Source organism: Molossus molossus, unplaced genomic scaffold (genome assembly GCF_014108415.1).
Source record: "Molossus molossus isolate mMolMol1 unplaced genomic scaffold, mMolMol1.p scaffold_m16_p_9, whole genome shotgun sequence".
NCBI classification, from domain to species: domain Eukaryota; kingdom Metazoa; phylum Chordata; class Mammalia; order Chiroptera; family Molossidae; genus Molossus; species Molossus molossus.
In genome coordinates, this window is record NW_023425403.1 from 12,170,089 (window position 1) to 12,192,112 (window position 22,024).

General features: G+C 44.1%; 1 protein-coding gene across 1 annotated transcript in view; it reads right to left on the minus strand.

Annotated features, from left to right (window-relative positions):
- FAT1 (FAT atypical cadherin 1) overlaps window positions 1-22,024 on the minus strand; it is a 134,834-nt gene that overhangs the window by 101,068 nt on the left and 11,742 nt on the right. Inside the window, exon 2 of the mRNA XM_036250376.1 lies at window positions 12,512-15,788. Coding sequence (XP_036106269.1) covers window positions 12,512-15,770 — 3,259 coding nt within the window. The 5' untranslated portion in view covers window positions 15,771-15,788. The remainder of the gene's footprint in view (window positions 1-12,511; window positions 15,789-22,024) is intronic.

Below are 22,024 nucleotides of genomic sequence, written 5' to 3' on the forward strand. Positions count from 1 at the left end.
CTGAGAACAGGCCTCAAGAGATCTTGCTGCTTCTGTTCTCTACCTTTTGGAACCTTGAGATTGTCATATGAACAAGTCTAGGCCAGGATGCTGAAAAAGGAGACACACAGGGCCTAGAACCCCCCTGCACCCAGCCAACTCCCAGAAGCAGAGCCACAAGACAGATCAACAGCAGACCCAACACAGCAGGAGCCCAGCTGAAACTAGCAAAGGAAACACCCAGAGGAGCCCAGACCAAATCAACAACCTACTGAACTGTGACCTAAATGAATGGTGGTTGGTTGACGCCACTAAGATCTAGGGTGGTTTGTTTCCCAACAAAAGGCTAAATCACAATCTCTGTGAGCCCTTCGCGGTAGTTTATATCAGCCGAAAGGTAATAAAAAGTCAGTTCAGCTTTGGATCTGTCAACATTTACTCCACTGAGTCTTCTAACCTTCTTCATGGAACAAACTTAACCTAGCCATCATCTCATTTCTTACTGGTGAGCAGACCTCTACCCAAACACGTCCTTTCATTCTCCTGGAGTCACTGAAAAGCAAGTTCACTGGAGCGGTAACTGTCTAGTCTGAACGGTAAAGAATCAGATGCTCTAGGAAGCAAGAAAAGTAGACAAAGAACAAATAAGAGTTTGATTCTTTTAAAAATTTAGATAAAGTCACTAAAATAAGGAAAATATTTTAGTTTTGCACACATTCTCCTTAAAATAGTCTTGTCGTTGAATTTCCCTTCGTTCAACAAGGCTTTAAAAGAAGGGTCTGCTCCTACGTAAACAGTTCCCATTAACAAATAACCAAGATGTTTACAATACACAGCAAATGGTATTTTTTAAAGGTACATTTAGATGTGCTCAATGTAACCCAGGAAACTGACAGTTTCCAAAATACTCTGTGAAACACTTCTGTGGAACTCCAGAAGTGATTCTTTTAAACCTTTAGGAGATTCATTCATAAGGACACTAGCAAATAAAAATACACCCTACAAATCTGAAAGTCTTTCAAAGTCAAAAATGTACAATCTATGTGGATATTCATTTCTTTTATACTTAAAACAGAAGACAGATGTTTTTGTTTTTTTAAATCCAGAAGGTGATACGGGCAAAGTGGCCATTCCCTAGCCTAAGAAAACAGAGCCCAGCCCAGGTAAATCCTGTGAATTTAGGGTTCTAATTCTAGGTTTTTGTACTCAATGAGGTCGTTCTAGGAAAAGCAAAATACAAACAAAAGGAATCAATCGGCAGTGCTGCTGCCGTTCTGTCGTGGCCGCTGTTCTAAGGCTTTGTGGTCAGCGAGCCCGGGGTGTGGGGAAGGGAACTTTCAGCAGAAGAGCGGCTGTAACTGCACTGGAGGGCAGGCTGACAGACGTGGGCACAGCGCACCCCACGCCCACTTAGAATGTTCCCCCGATGTACTCAATAGAACACATTTAAAAGGCCTTTCCCGACCATAGTTCCTTAGATATAGGCTTCCCTTTATAACTCTGTAATAATCTATTTCCATTTGAAATCGTCCTCATCCATCAAGTGCTAGCGGGATGCCTACAATGTGCGGGCGCAGCTCTAGGGCGGAACGAAGCAAAGCCCCCGTCCCCATCCAGCTTTTATTGTGGTGGCAGTAAAATGAGAAAGCAGCTTTGTTTTATGACGTTAAGAGAAGTATGCACTATATGCAAAACTCATATTTTTTAAATCACAGGCCTAAAATTATAAAACTCTGTATTCTGCACATGTGATACTCAGTTTGACTTTTTTCTAAAACCAACGTCACTGAGCAAATTAAAACCAAACATGAATATCATTTGTGTTCATGCCTTCCTAATCAGCTTTCATCTACATGAGTTTATCACTCAAGAAAAAATACTGTAAAAAAATTTTTAGATCTTTTCAAAGTAACTGATTTCCATTCTGATGTTTCAACTGAGAAACTAACTTGGTGTTTACATGAACAACTCACTTTTTTTTTTTTTCATTTAAAAATGTAAACACCTTCATCTGAGAAACAAATTACAAAAAAGGACATCATGTGACAAACACTGTTTATCAAAAGATGAACATTACTGAGCAAGTATTTGCTAAGCACCAACAGGGCCCCGCAAGGAGATGAGAGAAATAAAGATGTTTGAATCACCTCTCTCTCAAGCCGCTTTAAGAGTAAGTAGCCAAGTAAAAAACTTAATGAAGAGCCAAAAGCAATAGATTTTAGAGAATCTTTTAAGTAAGAACTTACAGTGGAACTGCTTTAAAGTCATCTTCCAAAAAGCTGTTTTCAACTAAGAAAATGTCCTCAACTTGTGATAAAGAAAACATGTTATTTCAAGAAAGATTCCAAAATCAGTTTATTTTTTAAAACTGACCTTCTCAGAGGTCAAAAAACATATTGACTGAAAGTGATAAGAAAGTAATGCCCATAAATCACAGATCAGAAAATTTCACCACATACGCATGTATTTCATCTTTTACTGTAAAGTTGTTTGATGTTCTCTTTACAATGAACAGTAACCTTTAAAATTAGACATTATTTACCTTTTTTTTTCTTTGGTACTGAATAGGGGACTATTTAGAAAACTAAAAACGGTTTATTAAATCCCAAATGCTCTGATTTTTAAGTTCATTTAAATAAAAATGCAGTCAGTCAGGAAAGTTAACTTTTTTTTTTTTATCCTCACCCAAGGACATTTTTTTGGATATTTTGTTCAGATAGAGTGGGAGGGAGGGAGAGAGAGAGAGAGAAACATCGATGTGAAAGGGACACATCGAGTGGCTGCCACCCACACGACCCAACCAGGGCCGGGGACAAACTGCAACCAAGGTACGTGCCCTTAGCGGGAACCGAACCCGGGTCTCTCTGTACCGCAGGCCGACGCTCTAACCGCTGAGCCAAACCGGCCAGGGCAGGAAAGTTAACTTTATTATTGGAGCTCTCTGGCAGATTATTTCACCTCTGCTGGTAGTGGAGTAAAGCAGGGTTTCCGTGGGAAGCTGGCAACACTAGAGATCAAATCCTGGCCTGGAGGGCTGCTTAACTAAGAAATAGATATGTTTATTGTACCAGTTTAATTAGAACTGTTCGTCTTGTGAACCTCGGCAGAGACGCGATGTGATGATGCCGGTCTGTGAAGAACTGCAGGTTGTCTAATTTGAAGACAACCTTGACTGACAGTTTCTCCTGACTCACTTTGAGCACCCATATAAATCTATTGAAAAGCAATTTCTATTTGTTCCTTATAAAGTATTTATAACTACCTTACTTATAAACTAGAAATGAAGCCCCCTGTATAATAAGCACGTGTTAGACTAAGTGCCATAAAACATGCAGAACTACTTGCAGGCTTTAGCGAATTATTCAAATGCTCGTCTTGACCACTGCCACATCATCGTCCTCTTCATCGTCATGACCTTCTCCCCCCGCTCTGCTTGCCCTTTGCGAGAACGTCTGAGGGCTAGCAGCCCTGGAACCTTTGGAACAGAGAACTGAACACCAGGGGTCCAAGGACACAGAGCCCAAGGACCAGCACTGTTGGAGCCCTCGGTATTGTAACCAAATCACTGCATTGCTGAAGACAAAACATCTCAAAAGTGTCTTTGATGTCAAAAACATGAAGGACCCTTGTTTTGGAGACCTAGAAACAGGTACCAGACGGTGCAAGAAAGGCTTCACTCAGCCCTCATCAACGCCATTGTATAAGCTACAATCGGACTGTTTGTTGAACAAGGGCTACATCAGCCACTGTGCTCAGGAGAGGACAGAAAAGTGAGTGAGACTGTGCTCTGTCCTTGAGTCCTGGGAGACAAACATGAAGGAGGCAGACAAACAATACCCTGAGTCAGACATGATGACAGAAGAACATAGAGAGAGAACCGCTGAAACAAGAAGCAAAGGTTAAGTCCCTGGGTCTCGGGAAGGATTCTCAGGAGAGTCATCAACAGCTATCTGGCCAGCCTACCAAATACCTATTGAGTGCCTGCTATTTGAGTCCAGGAGTAAAAGATTTAGACTCTGTCCCCACAAGAAACTGGCAATTTAGAGGAAAAAGACATATACATAAAATTACACTCAACTGATACTTTAAATGTTTTTTAAAGTACATATAAGAAAAGAAGAATTAGCTCCATATGGAGAAGAAAGATGCATGAGGAAGCGTTAGGGATCACAAGAGCCAGTCAAGTGGTCAATGTGTTCCCCAAAGGCAGGAGACAAGAAATGAGGGCACAGAGGAGCTGAGGGCTACACAGGGAGGGCTGGCCCCGCTCGGCTCAAGCACAGGGATGAGTGGGAGCCTAGGGGAGGCGCGCACAGTTCACTGGGAAGGGAGGCAGGTTTATTAGGGTATCGTCGGCTACTGGCAACACAGAAAGGTTCGGAGGAGGAGGATTCCATAAGAAACGGAACAGCTCTGCTCGAGAATCAATTATATTCTCAGAATAGCCTCAAATGTGTCACACTTTAGCCCTGGCCAGTTTGGCTCAGCGGTTAGAGCGTCGGCCTGCGGTCTGGAGAGACCCAGGTTCGGTTCCCACTAAGGGCACGTACTTTGGTTGCAGTTTGTCCCCGGCCCTGGTTGGTCGTGCGTGTGGCAGCCACTCGATGTGTCCCTTCACGTCGATGTTTCTGTCTGTCTCTCCCTTCCTCTCTCTCCCTCCCACTCTATCTGTACAAAAAATGGAAAAATATCCTCGGGTGAGGATAAAAAAAAAAAAAAATGTGTCACACTTTAAACCACACCAATTTCTATTACATTACTTAATTTAAAACATTTTCAAAATCACACAAGGTCAGTATATCTCTTAATCCCCATGATCTGTCACTGTCTTTATAATTTAATGTAGGTCCTACATGAACAGAGTGTATTAGCATCTAATTTCACTCAGGAATTACTGTGACTGTCTAATGAGACAGTCCATGCAAAGGGCTTAGAACAGAGCTCATACACAGTAGGCATTCAATAAGCATGAACCAGAGTTATATACCAACAATGATAAAGGAGAAAATTCACCAGTGGTAAGAAAATATAACATGGTTAAATGACCACAAATTAGAAGGCAGTCTTAAGAAACTACAGAAATAGCTGGGTAACTTTTATCAAAAAAAGAAAAAGAAAAAAATCAATTAGGCTAAAACTTAAAAAAAAACACAAAACTACACAGACTTTCCCAGCATCAAACAAATAGACACATCTAAAGCATCTCTTTGAACATGTCAGTTCACTGGCCCCTTGGAGGCCGAGCAAAGAAACAGGTTCAATACAGTATCAGATCATCTTACGGGAGATGGTGTAAGCTGCAAGGCCAGTGAAGGATACATGTGAACAGCTTCCCAGACTTACTATCACTGCTATTAAACTGGATAACAGCCAATTCAACACATACAAACGTGTGCCCTTGACCGGCAGTCTTCCCAAGTCCATGTGTTCCCAGTAACAAGGCAGGAAAGACTGCGCTTCGTCGCCATTATGTCCTACACAGTGAGCATGCACTGTTTCTAACCAACAGGTTTAATTAAAAAAAAAAAAAAAAAAAAAAAGTGCCTTAAACGTAATGCAAAGTAACACACTGTGCAAAATACAAGCTAATAGATAATAAAAACTTTATAGGCCCAGCCTTCTGATCTGAAATAATCCATAAAGTCAAAACAACAGGAACTAAGTGGGTAAGAAAAGAATCCAACATGGATAAACACCTAAAGTTGAACATCGACTCACTTCTCGTAATTCGGCAAGGTGGGTGACACAGAAAGAAACAGACCAGATATTAACTGAGCATTAACTCTCTATACACAAGGCCACTCAAAGTTGTGAACACAGGTCTTGAACACTCTTAGAACATAAAAATGGTCCCCTGCCAAAGAGGGCTGAGGAGAGCATGTGCTCTCACATTCATGCCACATACCAGATGGCTGGGGAGCCAGCTGCCAAAGCCAGGGCACGGAGGCGGATGATCACAGTAACGTGCTTCCAAGGGGCAATGCAGACTGAGTTAACATCAGCTACCTGGTGGGTTCATTTGGTCCCAAAGGTGACCTAGAACCCTTAACAACCTAAAACTATGTTTTGATGAAGACTCCCAACTGACATGTGTACCTTTCAGACACGTAGTGTTTTTATGAGATCATACCTTCAGAACTGAAAACACAGGTAAGATGCCTGTCCACCTCCACTAGAGCGTGATTCACGCGCTACTAATCACTCCACTGCAGTAAGCTTACATTGTTCAAATGCCACCCCTTTGTAACTCTAAAATCCTGTTCTCCTAAATGTGGTAAAAGAGAGCTATCATTCTGAGAAAAAATGATGGAAGAAGATTCTTAGACTCTATACTTCAAGGCCAAGCCTCAAATCTAGGGTTCAAGTCTTCAGCCCAGCCCGACCCAGTCCAGCCCAGAGCCCTCAAGATCGTTCTAAGTGAGAAGCAGCAGGAGGCCGTGTCTGCACACAAGGCTCCGAGTTCCGCCACTTGGTACCCAAGTGTCTCGGGCCAGTTACTTAGCTTCTCTGTGAATGTTTCCTCTATCTGGTAGGTGTGAGGATTAAATAAATTAACGTATATAAAGTGCTTGGAACAACACCTGATTATAACAGTGTCTGTGGTTTATTACACTGACGTCCATCATCATTACTATCGTTATCACTGAAGGCATGAGGCCAGAGAGACCAGACTTGAGGCCGTCCCTACCCTGTTCTGGCCCTTACACACCTTTCAGGGTTATAAAAAAGCACTGCACAGCCTCACACATTCCACTTCACAACATGAAACCACCATGCATCCCAGTCCACGCAGCTTCACCACCCAGCTCCCCCGGTCAGTACGCCATCAGTGCTGGAAGCATCAACCTGTCGAATATTACGCAAAGAACTAAAGAAAAGCTGATCCTCTGTTGTCTCTGCAAACAAAATGGAATTTCCTGAGGATTGCTAATTAGACCCTCCTAACACCGAAACACCCTTCTGCTTCAGAGGAGGATCCTCTTCCCCAGCAGAAAGTATCACCATGCCCGGCCTTGACTCGGAACCACACAGGCAAAAGAGCAGATTTTCACTCCCAGGCACGGCCACAACACATGATCCTAACCGAGTCTCTGTCCAAGCCTGATTTTCAAGCTCACTGTGGCTAGGAAATCGGTTTATTTCCTCTTCTACTCTGCTAGGAGGACAAAACGTTGCAAACAGGACCAGCTGCAGCCACTTAGGAGGAGCCAGCCCTACAAAAGCCCTTTCTCAGCACATTTCCGAACTCCCTCCAGGGGCCTCCCACCAGTATCTACCCAGCCCCTGCTGCCAGGAACTCCAGGCCGGCTCCAGCACAGGTGACTGGTCCACCACGGGAGACCGCACCGCCAAGGGCCACTCTTACACGCCGTTTCGTCATGGTGCGTGAGCCCACTGATACCTCCACGTTCTCTTTCCTGTCGTGAGAGCACAGGCCTAGGAAAAACCCGGGGTCCCTGCTCACGTGCAGAGCATCCTTTTAGTGGAGAAAGGTGGTTTTAAAAACTTGAGTAAGTAATTAAAACAACGCAGAGTTCTGCCAAACCAGACAGAAGCCCCAGAAACCTTTTCCCTCGCTGGAATGCCTGCTCCCACTACGCAAACGCGCTCATGCCGTGGCCCGAATGAAGGCAGAGCAGGGGCCAGTCGCCAAGTGGGTAATCTCCCAGTGGGCAACACAGGAACGGCACGGCACACTCCCCCACAGCGAGAACGAGGCCAGATTCTCTCAAGAAAAATGGAGTCCTGATCCCCTCCCACATGTCACCAATGGTGATTTATCTTGTTGCAACAGCTGCACTTCCATATTAATTCATTCCAAGTCTTTTCATCAAAATGTCAGTTTCAATCCTGAAACCCCGACGAGGATGCTAAAAGTAACACAGCATTAGTAAGTATAGAATTTGCTCTTATCTTAATGAAAAACATGGTCTCCCCAAATAAGTTGTCAGAGGGGAAGACCCTCTTATTGGGCTGCATTATAAAAACAGCCAAACACCGAACCAAAGTACTCCGGACTGAAGGGAGAACATTCCATTATAATACATACATCAGTGGAACAGATCTACACAAGTTTCTATTAACAATCTGAAAAATCTTTGGCCAACCATAGTCCTAGACCTAGCCTTAGTTTTAATAATTAGCAAAAAGCTGCAACTTTTTATTGGTGCTCAAGTTATAATGAACGTGGATGGGTACCCATCAGCCAGGAACACTAAGCTGAATTGATTCCACAAATCTAAGGACCGAGGCTCAAGATTCTCTTCTGCTCAACTTTGAAGCTTACAACAAAGAAACCAGGAATGTATCTGAAGTGAAAATGGGGTGAATGCGGAGAAGTATAAAGTCGGGCAAATCAGAACGTAAATGTGAAATCACATATGCTTCAAAGATCCGTGCTGAACTCACACTCCTGTTAAATCTGCTTTATAATCATCACTGTAGATGTCGAGACAAAAAAGGGGAGAATCTTAATGACAGCACCGGAGATTGGCTCTCTAACAAGACTGACTTTCCAAATCATTTTCCACATCACACTCTACCCTTCAAAACCTCAAATGGACGAGCAATCGTGTGGGCATGGTTTGCCAGAACAATTCACTGACACCCACCCAGAGGCCTCTCCAGGAAAAACACATGATACAGGGAGAGATTATCAGATGAGTCAACCGCCACCCCCACACAGCAATTACCAGCTACCTCCCTGCAAAGCCAGCTAGCAAAATCCAGGCCTGACAGGACTATTCATATTTTAGGGAGTCCATAGAATTTCTATTTCTAAAAAAACAAAACTATTTTTCAGGGGATGCTTCAAATGTAAATTTGTTTTGTTTTTTAAAGAAAAGAAAGGATCTTAAAAATAGTAAGAACTAAATTCAGATTTCTTAATACATTCTCTGTTCTTTGAAAAGCATGCACATGATACACACATTTGACAATGTTGAAATAGGTAGAACATCCCCAAAACCTGGTTGTTACTCAGCCAACAGTATGGTTTCAAGTTAAGTCAAAGGCAAGAAGCAAACAGGTAGGTGGCAAGTTCTTGGTCTCCGGAGGCAAAGCCCTCCTGCCCAGGCCGCGTCAGACAGCCCGGCCGGGAGGCATGACCAGGAGGGAAGCTTGGCAGAAGCGGGCAATGAGCAGCCTCTGAAGTTCGAGGCAGGTGCCAATATCCCTGCCTCGGGCCAGGCCAACTCGTTCCACGCCCTGTTGGTGCTGGTCCTTTGCGGTCCCCACTGGTGTTCCTGGACTGCTCCTCCTTTTCCCCATCTGACAGGCACCTCAATGCACTTCCAGCCTGTCCTAGAAACTAGTCAGGCAAACCTCAGATGAAGAAATCAGCATATCTAATTTTAGTAATTCTACTGCACAAAACCTACTGACTTTCCCTGAAGGAATTCTACTTGATGATATCAGTTCACTTGCTAGGATTCTCTAAAATAACTTGGGCTGATAATTCTACTGCCAAAAATACATCTTGTAATGTGTACCAGGCCAATGTATGAATATTACTATATCACTTTTATTTAATTTCAAAAAGCATATATAAACATAAATCTACTGTACATTACATATTTTGCTCTGTAAAGCAAGGATTATGGTACAGGTGACCTAGAAACTGCCAACTTTTCTCTCACCTCTAAATCTCAATATTTACACAAATGCAGAACCGTTTCGTATATACTTCCCAACCCCACTGCCCATAATCCCTGGCCTCCCACGAAGCTGCCCCTGAAAGAGCCGGGCACTCACTGAACTTGAAAACTGCGGGAGATCGTGTTTGGTGAGTTGTTTCCTTTATTTTTTATCCTCACCTGAGGACATTTTTGCATTTATCTACAGATAGAATGGGAGGGAGAGAGGAAGGGAGAGAGAGAAATATCAACGTGAGAGAGACACATCGACTAGTTGCCACCCACACGACCCCAACCGGGGCCGGGGACAAACCGCAACCGAGGTAGGTGCCCTTAGTGGGAACCAAACCCGGGACTCTCTGGTCTGCAGGCCAACGTTCTAACCGCTGAGCCAAACTGGTCAGGGCCCTTTATTTTTCTTTCTTGGTAGTAAATTGATTTCTTCAATTTATAGGTGAAAAATATTTGTTTCTAAATGTCTTTAAAAAGCAACAAAAATAGTCTTTTCACTGGAAAGAAAAAACCGAAAAGGCAGTGCTCCTATAATTTAAGTCATCAAAGAAATGTAAATTAAGGTTTTGGTTCTATTTTCTGTCTGAACTTGAACTTACAACAGTTCTTTATAGGCTTGCAAAACCCACTTTAGAAAAGGAGAAAAAAGTGGGAATAACTGTCCTGAGGAAATTACAAACACTTCATAGTTTCAACTTCAGTTACTAACTTTTGGGTATTTTTCTGTTGACATTGTACCTGAAAATTCTAATTTACGTTGGAGAATATGACCCCCCCCCCAAAAAATCTATTCTTCTCTTCAGGTTAGTGATTACTAATAGCTGTTGATCATGCTATTTATTTTGAGCATTTTATGTTGGGTAATTAGATGAGTGGTATAATAGGGGATGTGTGTAAAAAATATTAATACATGCCAGTAGTATTAAATTCATTAGAAAAAGAATCTCTTGAATAAACTAGAGCACATTAAAAATATTACAGCATCTAAAATAACTTCTGGAAGAATAATTGTATTTTCATATGCTATATACCTATTTGATATGGGAGTGGGTACTGGCTTATGTATTGACTGAATATCCAGTGGTATTACTAAATATAAAAAAAGGTTTAATGGCCCTGGCCAGTTTGGTTCAGCGGTTAGAGCGTCAGCCTATGGTCCGGAGAGACCCGGGTTCGGTTCCCGCTAAGGGCACGTACCTCAGTTGCAGTTTGTCCCCGGCCCTGGTTGGTCATGCGGGTGGCAACCACTCGATGTGTCCCTTTCACGTCGATGTTTCTCTCTCTCGCCCTCTCACTCTATCTGAACAAAATATCAACAAATGTCCTCGGGTGAGGATTAAAAAAAAAGTTTTAATGTAATAAGAAAGCATCCTTTGTCGAGTAGAATTATCAGTAAAGGAAACATCCATGAGATGAGTAAACTGAGCTCCATCTATGGCTGATGAATGCGGACTGCCCAGTTTCCTTCTATTTCCACTATTCTCAGAGGGCAAGACATTCAAAGCCAAAATAATTAATTTAATCAGTCAGTCTTTTAACATTTAATGAACAGCTTCTACATGACGGCACCTTTGGCTACATGCTCAGGATAGAAAATGTATGCGCTAAAAACCTTCCCTTAAAGGTGGTTTGGGGGTAAATTATAACACCTCAAATTCATGTGTTGAAGTCCTAATCCTCGGTGCCTCAGAACGTGACTGTACTAGGAGACAGGACCTTAATACAGATAAATGTTAAAATGAGGTTATTAGCCTGGTCCCTACTCCAATACAAATGGTGTCCTCATAAGAAGAGATGAGGACACAGACATTCAGAGAAAGTCACGTGAAGACTTTCTCCAAAAGACATCCACCTATACCGGCCAAGCAGAGAGAGTGCAGAAGAAACCCGCCATGACAACACCTTGACCTTGGACTTCCAGACTCCAGAACAGTATCTGTTGTTTAAGCCACTCAGACTGTGGTACTTTGTTAGGGCAGCCCCAGCAAAGTATCAAGGCTCACATTCCACCAGAGGAGAATGACACACAACTATAGGAAAGAGATATGAAAAGCAGCTAAATCAAGACATACGTACCAAGTGCAAAACAATACCCACTCCAGCAGAAATCAGCTGTCTGGGATGCTCTGGTTGGGGACCTTTGTTGGGTGGAAGAATATCCTGACAAAGCACCACTATCACCTCCAAAACATTAACAGACTCTAACACATGCTAGGAAGCTTTCTCATGTTATTTCACTTTATCCTCACATCAATCTTGCAGTAATTTTGAGTGTGCCCACCTTATAGATAATAAAGTCAGTTTGAAGAAGATAATCAACTTGTCCAAGATCACCCAATTAACAACGGAAAGAACCAAAACTCCAAGCCAGGTCCTCTCAGCTCAACATTCTCGATCTGCCTCTCCAACAAGAGACGGCGCTAAGCAAAGGCGATCACGTGACAGAAGTTTCAGTAGGGTCTTCTCTCTGTGCACTGCACAGCTCTGCAGGTCTGCTCTAAAAGGCATGCTAGGGGGTGGGAGTGACTGTTCTAAGTCTGCAAACACACTAGCTGGAAAAACTGCACAGGCTTCAAGTTACAGCAAAACCACAATGATGCTTCTGGAAAAGCTCAAACTTAGAGATCAGTATCAGTGGTCATGATTTTGATGCTTCCTCATTTTTCACTCATTTTTTGGCAGCGCATCCAGATTCCTTTGGTTCCATCTTCACGACTATCTAATACACATACAGACACCTGCAGCAGGACAAGCAGCATGCACACGGGCTTCCCTCCTGAGCCCAACCGGCCAACAGGAAACTGTGGAGGAGCTAGCACAGGGCAGACATTTGCTGCAGAAAAAACGGGGAGGGAGATCAAACAGAGAAATAAAAACATATTTACCTGTTTCTTCATCTATTTTGAAAACACCAACACCAGAACCATCTCTAATGGAATAACGGACCTCCCCATCTCTTCCTGTGTCCTCGTCATGAGCTGATACTGTCATTACTGATGATCCAATAGGGACATCTTCTTTCACTACACCCTTTTCCACAAAACTGGAAAACACTGGTGGGTGTAAGTTCTCATTCACATCAATTACCTCAACTTCAACGTAGCAAGTGGACGACAGAGAGACTGGCTTCCCTTTGTCTTTGGCCCTCACTGTGAGATTGTATAGCTGCTTCTTCTCAAAGTCCAACTGCTGTACGATTCTAACTGCTCCGCTGAGTTTATCCACATCAAAGTTTCCTTCTCCATGGTCCATGAGACTGTATCTCACCTGACTAGACTGACCTAGGTCGGGGTCATAGGCCTCTAACCACATGATTATGGTTCCTTCGGGAAGGTCCTCTCGAACTTTCACGTGGTAATTAGGTGGAATGAACTTTGGGGGATTGTCATTAACATCCTCTACTGAGACCTTCAAAAGTACCGTGGAAAACAACTGGGGTTCTTCTGTGGCTTGATCTCTGGCTTCAATCTTTAAGTAATGCACATGCTGCACCTCAGGATCCAGAGGCCGCACAACCTGAACGACACCAGTCATGCTGTCGATTGAAAATGCGTCGGTGTCTGTGACGATAGAGTACGTCACCTGTCCATTTGGCCCTAGATCTTTATCTGTGGCTTCAACCTGGATGATTTCACTATTTACCTCCTTGTCTTCACTCACCTCAACGAAATAGCTCTCCTGTAAGAACTCAGGTGGATTATCATTGGCATCCAGAACCCTGACATCCAGAAGGTGCCAAGCGGACTTCTGCGGTATACCAAGGTCAAACACTGTAATGTTCAGGATATACTTGTCTGCTGTTTCCCGGTCAAGGGGAGACAGAATTTTTAGCATCCCAGTGTCCATGTCGATAATGAAGCAACTATCCTCATTCCCTCCAGAGATGGAGTAGACCAGCTTTCCGTTGAAGCCAGTGTCAAGGTCAGTAGCATTCACGAGAACGATGCTGGAACCCACGGGCTGGCTTTCCTTCACCTCAACAGCAGCTGGAAGACTACTTCTGAACTGTGGTGCGTGCGCATTGACGGAGTGGGAGTCGAAGTAAACGTCCTCGCCCTCCCCCTGGCTGTGCAATTTATTCGCCTGCAGGAGCTTCTCTGCCAGCATCTTGGCCACGCCGGTCTCTTCGCACTGCAAGTGTACTGGCTTGCGGCCGGCAGTCACAGTTACGTTGATATATGATGGCGTAGCGAAATTTTCTCCATCTGTAGCTGTAATTCTCAGACTGTGAAACACCATCTTTGCACCTAAACCATCCATTAGTGATTGCTTTAATGACAATACCCCGGAGCTGGGATTTAAGCTAAACAAATCCAGTTCATTTCCAGCTTCGATCTGATAGCGGACCAACTGAAGTTCATCAGCATCGATGGCAGACACAGTGGTGATCTGCTCCCCCACCCCTAGATCCCTGGGAATCGTGCCTTCACAATTTATTTTCTCAAACAAGGGCGTGTTGTCATTCAAGTTATTGAGAGTAATGGTAGCAAGGACTTCAACTTCCCGGCGGTAGGGCAAGCCCCAGTCCGACGCGCGGATCCGCAGAGTATACACCCGAGGCATCAGCTCATAGTCCAAGCTTTCTGAAGTACTCACAGCACCAGTGAAATGGTTGATCACAAATGGCACAGGGTTTAAGTTCGCGATGCTGTAAGTCACGTACCCATTCTCCCCCTCATCGGGGTCTACCGCACTCACACTCATGACAGTGGTGCCGATGGGCACATTCTCATCAAAAGATGCTTTGTATGATGTCTGGGTGAACTCAGGAGGATTGCTGTTGGCACTTACGACTTTCACCAAGACCCTGGTGGAGGCTTTTCTGTCACTTGTTGTTACTTCAAGTTCAAAATGGGATGCCTGCTGTCTTTTAATTGGTTCCAAAATAGAAATGAGACCAGTGTTGTGATTTAAACTGAATTTAGCTTTTCCAGGTGCACTTTTAAAAACATACCTCAAATGAGAATAACTAGGCGTGGCTTTTACCATGACCACAGGTGTGTTGGAAGGAGCCAATTCACTTATTTCTGCCCTGTAAACATCCTTTTCAAACCTGGCTGGCCCAGCTTTGAACTGTGGGGAAGTCACGTGAATTACTTTCACAGAGGAGAACTGGGGAGGAGTTCCTTTATCTTTAGCCTGAAGTGTCAGATTGTAGCCAAAAGGATGACTGTCCCAATCAACGTCCCCGACTGCTTTGACTTTATATTCTTTACTCCCTGGAGAGGACCTCACTGTTCTGAACCGCTGATGGACGTCACCTGCCACGATGCTTAAAGATGCCACTTCCCCATTGGCGCCCTGATCACAGTCCTCCACTGTTATGACTGCGTATGTTGGGTCCCTGTCCAGTTCCGACGGTGATAATGTCACCGCTGTTATCACAGGAGCACATTCGTTGGCCTGTTCTACATGAACTGTTAGTTTGGCCATGCTGCTGATACCACTGCTGCCATACAGTTTCATTCCACGGTCCACGGCAAGAATTTCCATCTCATAGAGCTGGGTCTCTGCGTAATCAAGTCTACCAGTTAAAACGACTACACCGCTTGTTGGGTGAATGGCAAACATGTCTGTTCGGTCTTTAAAGCTGTAGTAAAATTCTCCATTGGTTCCTATGTCTGCATCTGTGGCACTGACTCTGGCAATACTGGTCCTGATGGCTGTGCTTTCAGGTAGAGAAACACTGTACGAGGTGGGCGAGAACAACGGTCTCAAGTCATTTGTATCCAGCACTTGCACCCTGACCACTGTCCGTGCTTCAGCATTCGTGTTTTTTTCAACTGCTTTGACTATCAACGTGTAATGGTCTTTCACTTCTCTATTAAGAATAGCTGTGTTTCCTCCTTTGGTCCTTATTCTTAGAAAGCAAAAGTCTCCAAGAATGTACTCTTCAGCTTTGAATAGATTTTCATTGTCTCCAGAGACAATTTTGTACCTTAATTCCCACGATGGATTTGTAATGTAAATGCCCATCTTTACAGGATGCCCAACGTAGGTTTTGGCTGCAGAGTTCTCGTGCACAGTGACATCGTAATGGGGCTGTGTAAACTGCAGAGGATTCTGTCCAACTGTCTGGCTCCCAGCACTGTCTCCAAAATGCTGCAGGAGGAGGAGCAGGAGCACGGCCAAGAGTCTCCCCATTGCTCCACGCTCAGGGACCTAAAACAGGAGAAACAATAATCATTACTCCGGGGAAATAAAACCAAAACGTGTACATTGTTTTCTTACAGTTTGTTTCACACCTTACATTTTCATAAAGCATTTTCCATCTTTGTGCAATATGAAAAAAGGCAGTGGCTTTAGATTTTTTTTCTGTTTTCCAATATAAGTGTCAACGCTTTTTATTTGTTTGGGGATACTAAGTTTAAGAACACTCTTTTTTCATATTTTAATGACTCCAGTTAAAGAATCCTAATGAGCATCAGATGAAAGACTGCCAACTGTAACAACTAAAGTGTATTCTTTTTTTTCCCTCACCTGAGGACATTTTTCCATTTTTTGTTCAGGTAGAGTGGGAGGGAGAGAGAGAAACATCGACGTGAAAGGAACACATCGAGTAGCCACCTGCACGACCAACCAGGGCCGGGGACAAACTGCAACCGAGGTACGTGATCTTAGCGGGAACCGAACCCAGGTCTCTCAGGACCACAGGCCGACGCTCTAACCACTGAACCAAACCGGCCAGGGCACTAAAGTGTATTCTTATACTTAAATCTTCAAGGCAAATATAAGCAATTGTTAAACAAGGTGAGTACGTACATTGTTTACATTTCCTTACTTACAATAAATGCTCAAAAGCTCACAAACTTAATGCTGCTGCAGTATCCTGAGCATGAGAAGCTTCGAACAATTAATTTAAAACAACAAAAATACTTGACGGTGGTTTTATATGACCTCCCATAATGACAGATTGTAATCTCATTTCAAAATTATTCTGAAATTATTCCTTTATATGATTAAGTTCACTCCCTACATAATGTCAGCATTTACTGTCTCAGTGCTATGTAACAACTTAAGTGTATTAAAATAATTGTATCACTTAAGTGTGATAATGCGGTCATTTCTGAACTACGAGTGCCCCCCCAAAAAAAGTCTGTTTACCAAAGGAAACCCCACAACCTGATGACGAACAGAACTATCCCTCTCTAAGTCAGGGAAGCACATCTCACCAACCACGGCAATGTCCTATCACCACTCCTGTCAACAACCAGTGCTCACAGAGTGCCCACTGTCGCTGGGGCTCTGCACAACCTGTCACCGGAACACAACATACACATAGAGCCAAATCACCTAAGCCAACGCAGGGGGAGGGCCAGTGACTGCAACAAGGCGGGAGGCACAGCAGGCCAGAGGGAGAAGTTGGGAAGGGCGGCGGTCCATGGGGCTGGGAAGCAGAACCCTTATTTCCAGACCAACTGCTCCCCTACATGCCAACAAACTCGCCTAACTCAATGTAGCCTCACAAAACGTCCCAGCACTGAGAGGAGAGGACAGCACCGTACCGTTGGCAAAGTGACTCTCAAAGGAACACGCACCAGCGTGAATGCTCCCACGGGTGAGGGGAACACAGACTGGGGGCTGGTTTAGCAGCCAGGCTGGAAGTAGGGGGGCAACGTTAATTTACGGTATCTTAGCTCGCAACTGCCAACTCTGCCCCATTACTCATGTCACTAGGGAAAAAAGACCTGATACGCTGAAAGCAATTAGAAGCTTAATTGATACTGAAGCAGGTTCAAGTTTGGCGCCCTAACTTGTTCTTCAGGTATCATATCTTCGGCTCAGTAGCCGAAATTAGACAGGTTTCTGGCCTCTAGAAGAACTGTCTCTTAAACAAAATAACAAAACAGTTTCCTCCCAGAACTATTTATTAATTTGTTCAACAGTTCTAAAACTTAAGGAAATTTAAGTATATTGTAATGATGCAGTAATTTCATTAAAACAAATAACAACTTCAATTAAATTCCACATCCACGTACTGAAACTTGCTATGGGACAGACCATGCAAGGTACATGGAGTTAAAGATTATTTTAAAAGACAGAGATTCCCATCTCAAGGCATTTACAAACCAGGACTAAACATACACACATATATAAAATGCTTTAAAGAACACTTAGAAAGATGATATTAAACAAGCCCTGCCTTTGTTTCGGGAAACTTATCACTATTATCCACTTCATGACAAAGTATTATACCGGGATTCTGTTGGAGGCAATTAAAGTATTTTTACCTAATTCTACCTATAAAATACTAAGCAATAAAAAGATTATGGCAGCCCTCTATATGTTGGTATGTACAGATGTCCAGATACATTAACTGGAAAAACTAAACTGATCCTATTTATGTTTGTAAAAAATAGAAGGGGAGATAAATTGTATACAGAGTACATGAATGTGCTTAATAATGAACAGAAAAATTCTGGAAACAGATAAAAAAATAAGTTGCTAACAGTGGTAACTTCTGGAGAACAGGCAACTTGAGAAATGTATACATTTTCAATGGACTACCTGATTTTTTTTTTTTGCATATGTTAATCTTTATCATTCATTCCCTCCCTTCATCAATTATCTCATTCAGTCAGCACATATTTAATGAGCGCTTACCATCTTACCATGTGCTGGGAATAATTGTAGATGCTGGGGATATGAAAGTGAACCAAACAACCTACCAACAAATCCTCCTGGTGGTATATTTCCTGGTGACAAATAGAGTGTATCAGATGCTGACGATTAAGTGCTAAGGAGAAAAATAAAGAAAGCAAGGCAAGAGAGAGTAACCTGAAGGGAAAGAGAACCCGAAATGTAAAAGGACCAGGGTTTCTCAGCCTCAGCACTACTGGCATTTTGGAATTTTGGGGGGGAGAGGAGAGGTTTAGAGAGCTGTTCTTGGCATTATAGAATATGTAGTATTATTCTTGGTTTCCACCCATGAAAAGCCTATAGCGTCACCTCTCTATCAGCTAAAAATGTCTCCAGATATTGCCAAATGTCTCCTGGGGCTCAGAATGCCCTCCAGGAGAGAAGCCTCCTTAGAGAAACAACAAGGGGACCTGTAGCTAGGGCACATGGGTGAGGGGAGGGCAGGAAGGGGACCCTTCTTAAATATAATCTTGTAATTTTAGAATAGTTTCAGATTTAAAGAAAAGTTAGGAAGACAGTTTCCCTACGGTTAACATCTCACATTATTATGGTACCTTTGTCATGACTGATGAATTAATTTGATACACTGTTATTAACTATTTAAATCCTAATGCCCCTTTTCTGTCCCAGGATCCTATCCACCAGCACACTACACTGTCATCATATCTCCTATTCCTCTGGATTGTCACAGTTGCTCGAATTTTCCTTGTTTTTAATGACCTTGACAGTTTTGAGAAGCGCTGGTCATGTATTTTGAGAATCTAAGTGGAATCTGCTGATGTTCTTCTCATGATTACATGTGTTAGGGGGCAGAAATAAGGTTCGGGGGAGGAGGTAACGTGCCATTTCCATCACATCCTATCACCATGACTTCTCCACGCTGGTGTTGACCTCGTTCGCGTGGCTGACACAGTGCTGATCAGGCTTCTTCCCGGTGGCGTTGCTCTCCCCCCTTTCTGCACGGGGGGGCCGTCCCGATGCCCCGCCCACACTGCAGGGCAGAGTGTTTCACCAATTACTCAGCATCCCTCCACAGGGGAGCGTGTCCTCCGCACCAGCATGAACACGTGCTGGGGGGTGATGTAAGGACTGTGAATCTCACTTGCGGATGTGAACAGGGAGTGACACGGCTCCGGCCCCTGTGCGGGACAGAGCAGGGCGGCCAGGGCGAAGGCTGGAGGAGGCCGGCGGCAGGTGAGCAAACACGGGGCGCAGCCCGAACACGGTAACCGTGGAGGTGGGGAGCAGTGACCACCCCGTGGGTCTCTTCCAGGGTTTGCTGACGACCTGGAGAGGCAGAGGGGAGCACAGGCGTCATCCTCTCGGAAGACGCCGAGGACGGTGAGCTGAGCAAGAGAACAGAGCGCCGGGGCTGCGGGCGGAGAGCAGGGCGGGGCAGGTTTCCGGGGGCAGGTGAGCCCCCTTTCGGACCCGTCAGCGTGGACTGCGGGCCGCACAGACTGCGTGGGCGGTCAGATGTGTGGGTGCAGCCTGGAGACACAGCTGTGAGAACGGTCAGAATGCAGAAGACGGTATTCAAAACCACACAACCGGGATCACCAAGGGACAGAGCACAGACACAAGGCGACGACCCCCGTTGCTCTCCAAGATTTAAAGGACAGCAAAGGGGAGGAACCAGCAAAGGGGAGGAAGCCGCTGAGGGGGGAGGAGCAGCTCTGGTGCCACGGAGACTTAAGAAAATCCTTCTCTTCCAACATGTGAAGCCTGACATTGGGCCTGGGTACGAATGACCCACAGACACTGGCTGGCGCCGCGCTGCCCCGCCCCCACCGATAGGCTCTGCCCCCCCCATCCCCCACCCCTAAGGAAACACCACCTCCTGAAGTTGCTGCAGCGTTGTCGCCATGGCATCCCAGGCACTGGGTCCGGCCACGGCCTCTGCCACCACCCACTCACTTCTCACAGCTGGGTTCCCACACACCTCGGCGCCTTTCACAGCTCACCCACCACACTTCTCATGGACACGTCGCAGCTGGAACGAACTGTCTGCACCACATTATTGAGACGTTTAAAAACCCTGAACGTTCTGGGCAAAGTTGGCTAACAGAACACCACTGTAATGAGAATAAATTAAGTGCAGTTCTTTCGATCAGGAAAAAAAGTCCACTTTTTAGGAGATACTGTAACATTACAGTAATACAACCAGGAACTGTGAACTCAGATTTCACTATAAAACACCACAATCAAAAGCAAACAACAAAAAAAGAGCAAACAAACAAAACAAAACAAAACAATGGCTGCTACTCTATGCAAAACAAACAATAAAGCCAAAGGCAATGAAGTAAGATATTAATACTATTTCGTCTAAGAAGTTCACTATCACCTAAGGTGTGTGCTTATGAAAATTCAACTCCAGGAATCATTTTGGCCAAAGGCTGCCAGGTGATCGCAGGAACCTGGGGTCTCTTCCGGCATTCTCCAAAGTGAAAACCAAGAATGTTCACTTAGGGCGCCCGATAGGGAAAAGGTCCAAGCTTAAATATCTTTAGTCCAGATCTCTGAAAATCCAAAACTAAGAGAGAAGAATTTTCCTAGAACTCAGATACAATATGCTCGTCTTTTCGTTAGGGAGACCTTCCTGTAAAACGTTCCCGTCGGATATTCTGACCGCACGCCCTTCACCAGACACAGCCCACACTGAGGACGTGACCACGGAGGCTCAGAGGCAGAGCTGAAGATTCACGAGTGTTTCCTATGCTCGAACAGGTCGTGCCGGAGGACAGACACAGCGTTATGCGGTGCGCGAATTCGACTTAGTGTTGTGTATTTATTATTTAGTCATTCTAGCCCTCATGCAATAGGGAAACCGTATGAAACGCTCCGTGCCACATATGTTAAAAGACATGCACCACCACCCGGAACTCTGTGTTCCCTCCTCGGGCTCTCCTGCACCCTCCATCCCGTATCAACATCAGTGACGGTGGCACCAGAATGTAACTGACGACAGAAATTTAGAGCTTAATGTTCGGTTTCAATAGTGCCACATTTTTAGAGTATTTTCTAAAGATGTCTAAATTGCAAGGAAGATAACTGCACTTGCAAAGAAAAATGTCATGAAGTTGCCGGGAAAAACAAAATATGAAATTAAATGACTCCTGTTTTGTAAAAAATATCGTACATTAAATAAACATTTGATGATCTCCGAAATCACTTAATACGCGTTAAATAAAAGCATTGTATCTTACTAAGAAAACCTATTTGTTACTCAGCTATAATCAATTCACAGCTTCCAGATAACACAACAGGGAAAAAAAAAATCTGCATTTTTCTAATTACACTATAATAGTCATAGACAGTACTTGTAAGAGCTCTTGTTCTTACACTGAAAAATTAATGGGCAGATCTTTATTGTCCGGTACATACTAAATCACTTTTAAGCTATCTTAATACATTTTTTCAACAAAACTGGGTGGGGGCCCAGCTCGGAACGCAAATTGAACAGCAGCCTTAGGCTCAGTGTGCTTATCATTTAAGTACTTCGGGTAACTCCGGATGCTGTTCGTTTTTATCGTCGCTGCAGTAAGTCTGATCACTCTAGCAATAACTGAATTCCAACACTGCCTTCAAATGACCAACGGCTGATTCCAAGTTAACCGAAAGCAGTCCTTCGACTACTGATGCGACCTACCCGTGTGCTGCAGCGCATGGCACCTCTCGGCGTGTGAATGTCGGCGTTTACATGATTCAACTCATCCCAAACCATTCTTGTCAAGTTTTCTCGCCCGGAGAAAGTTAAA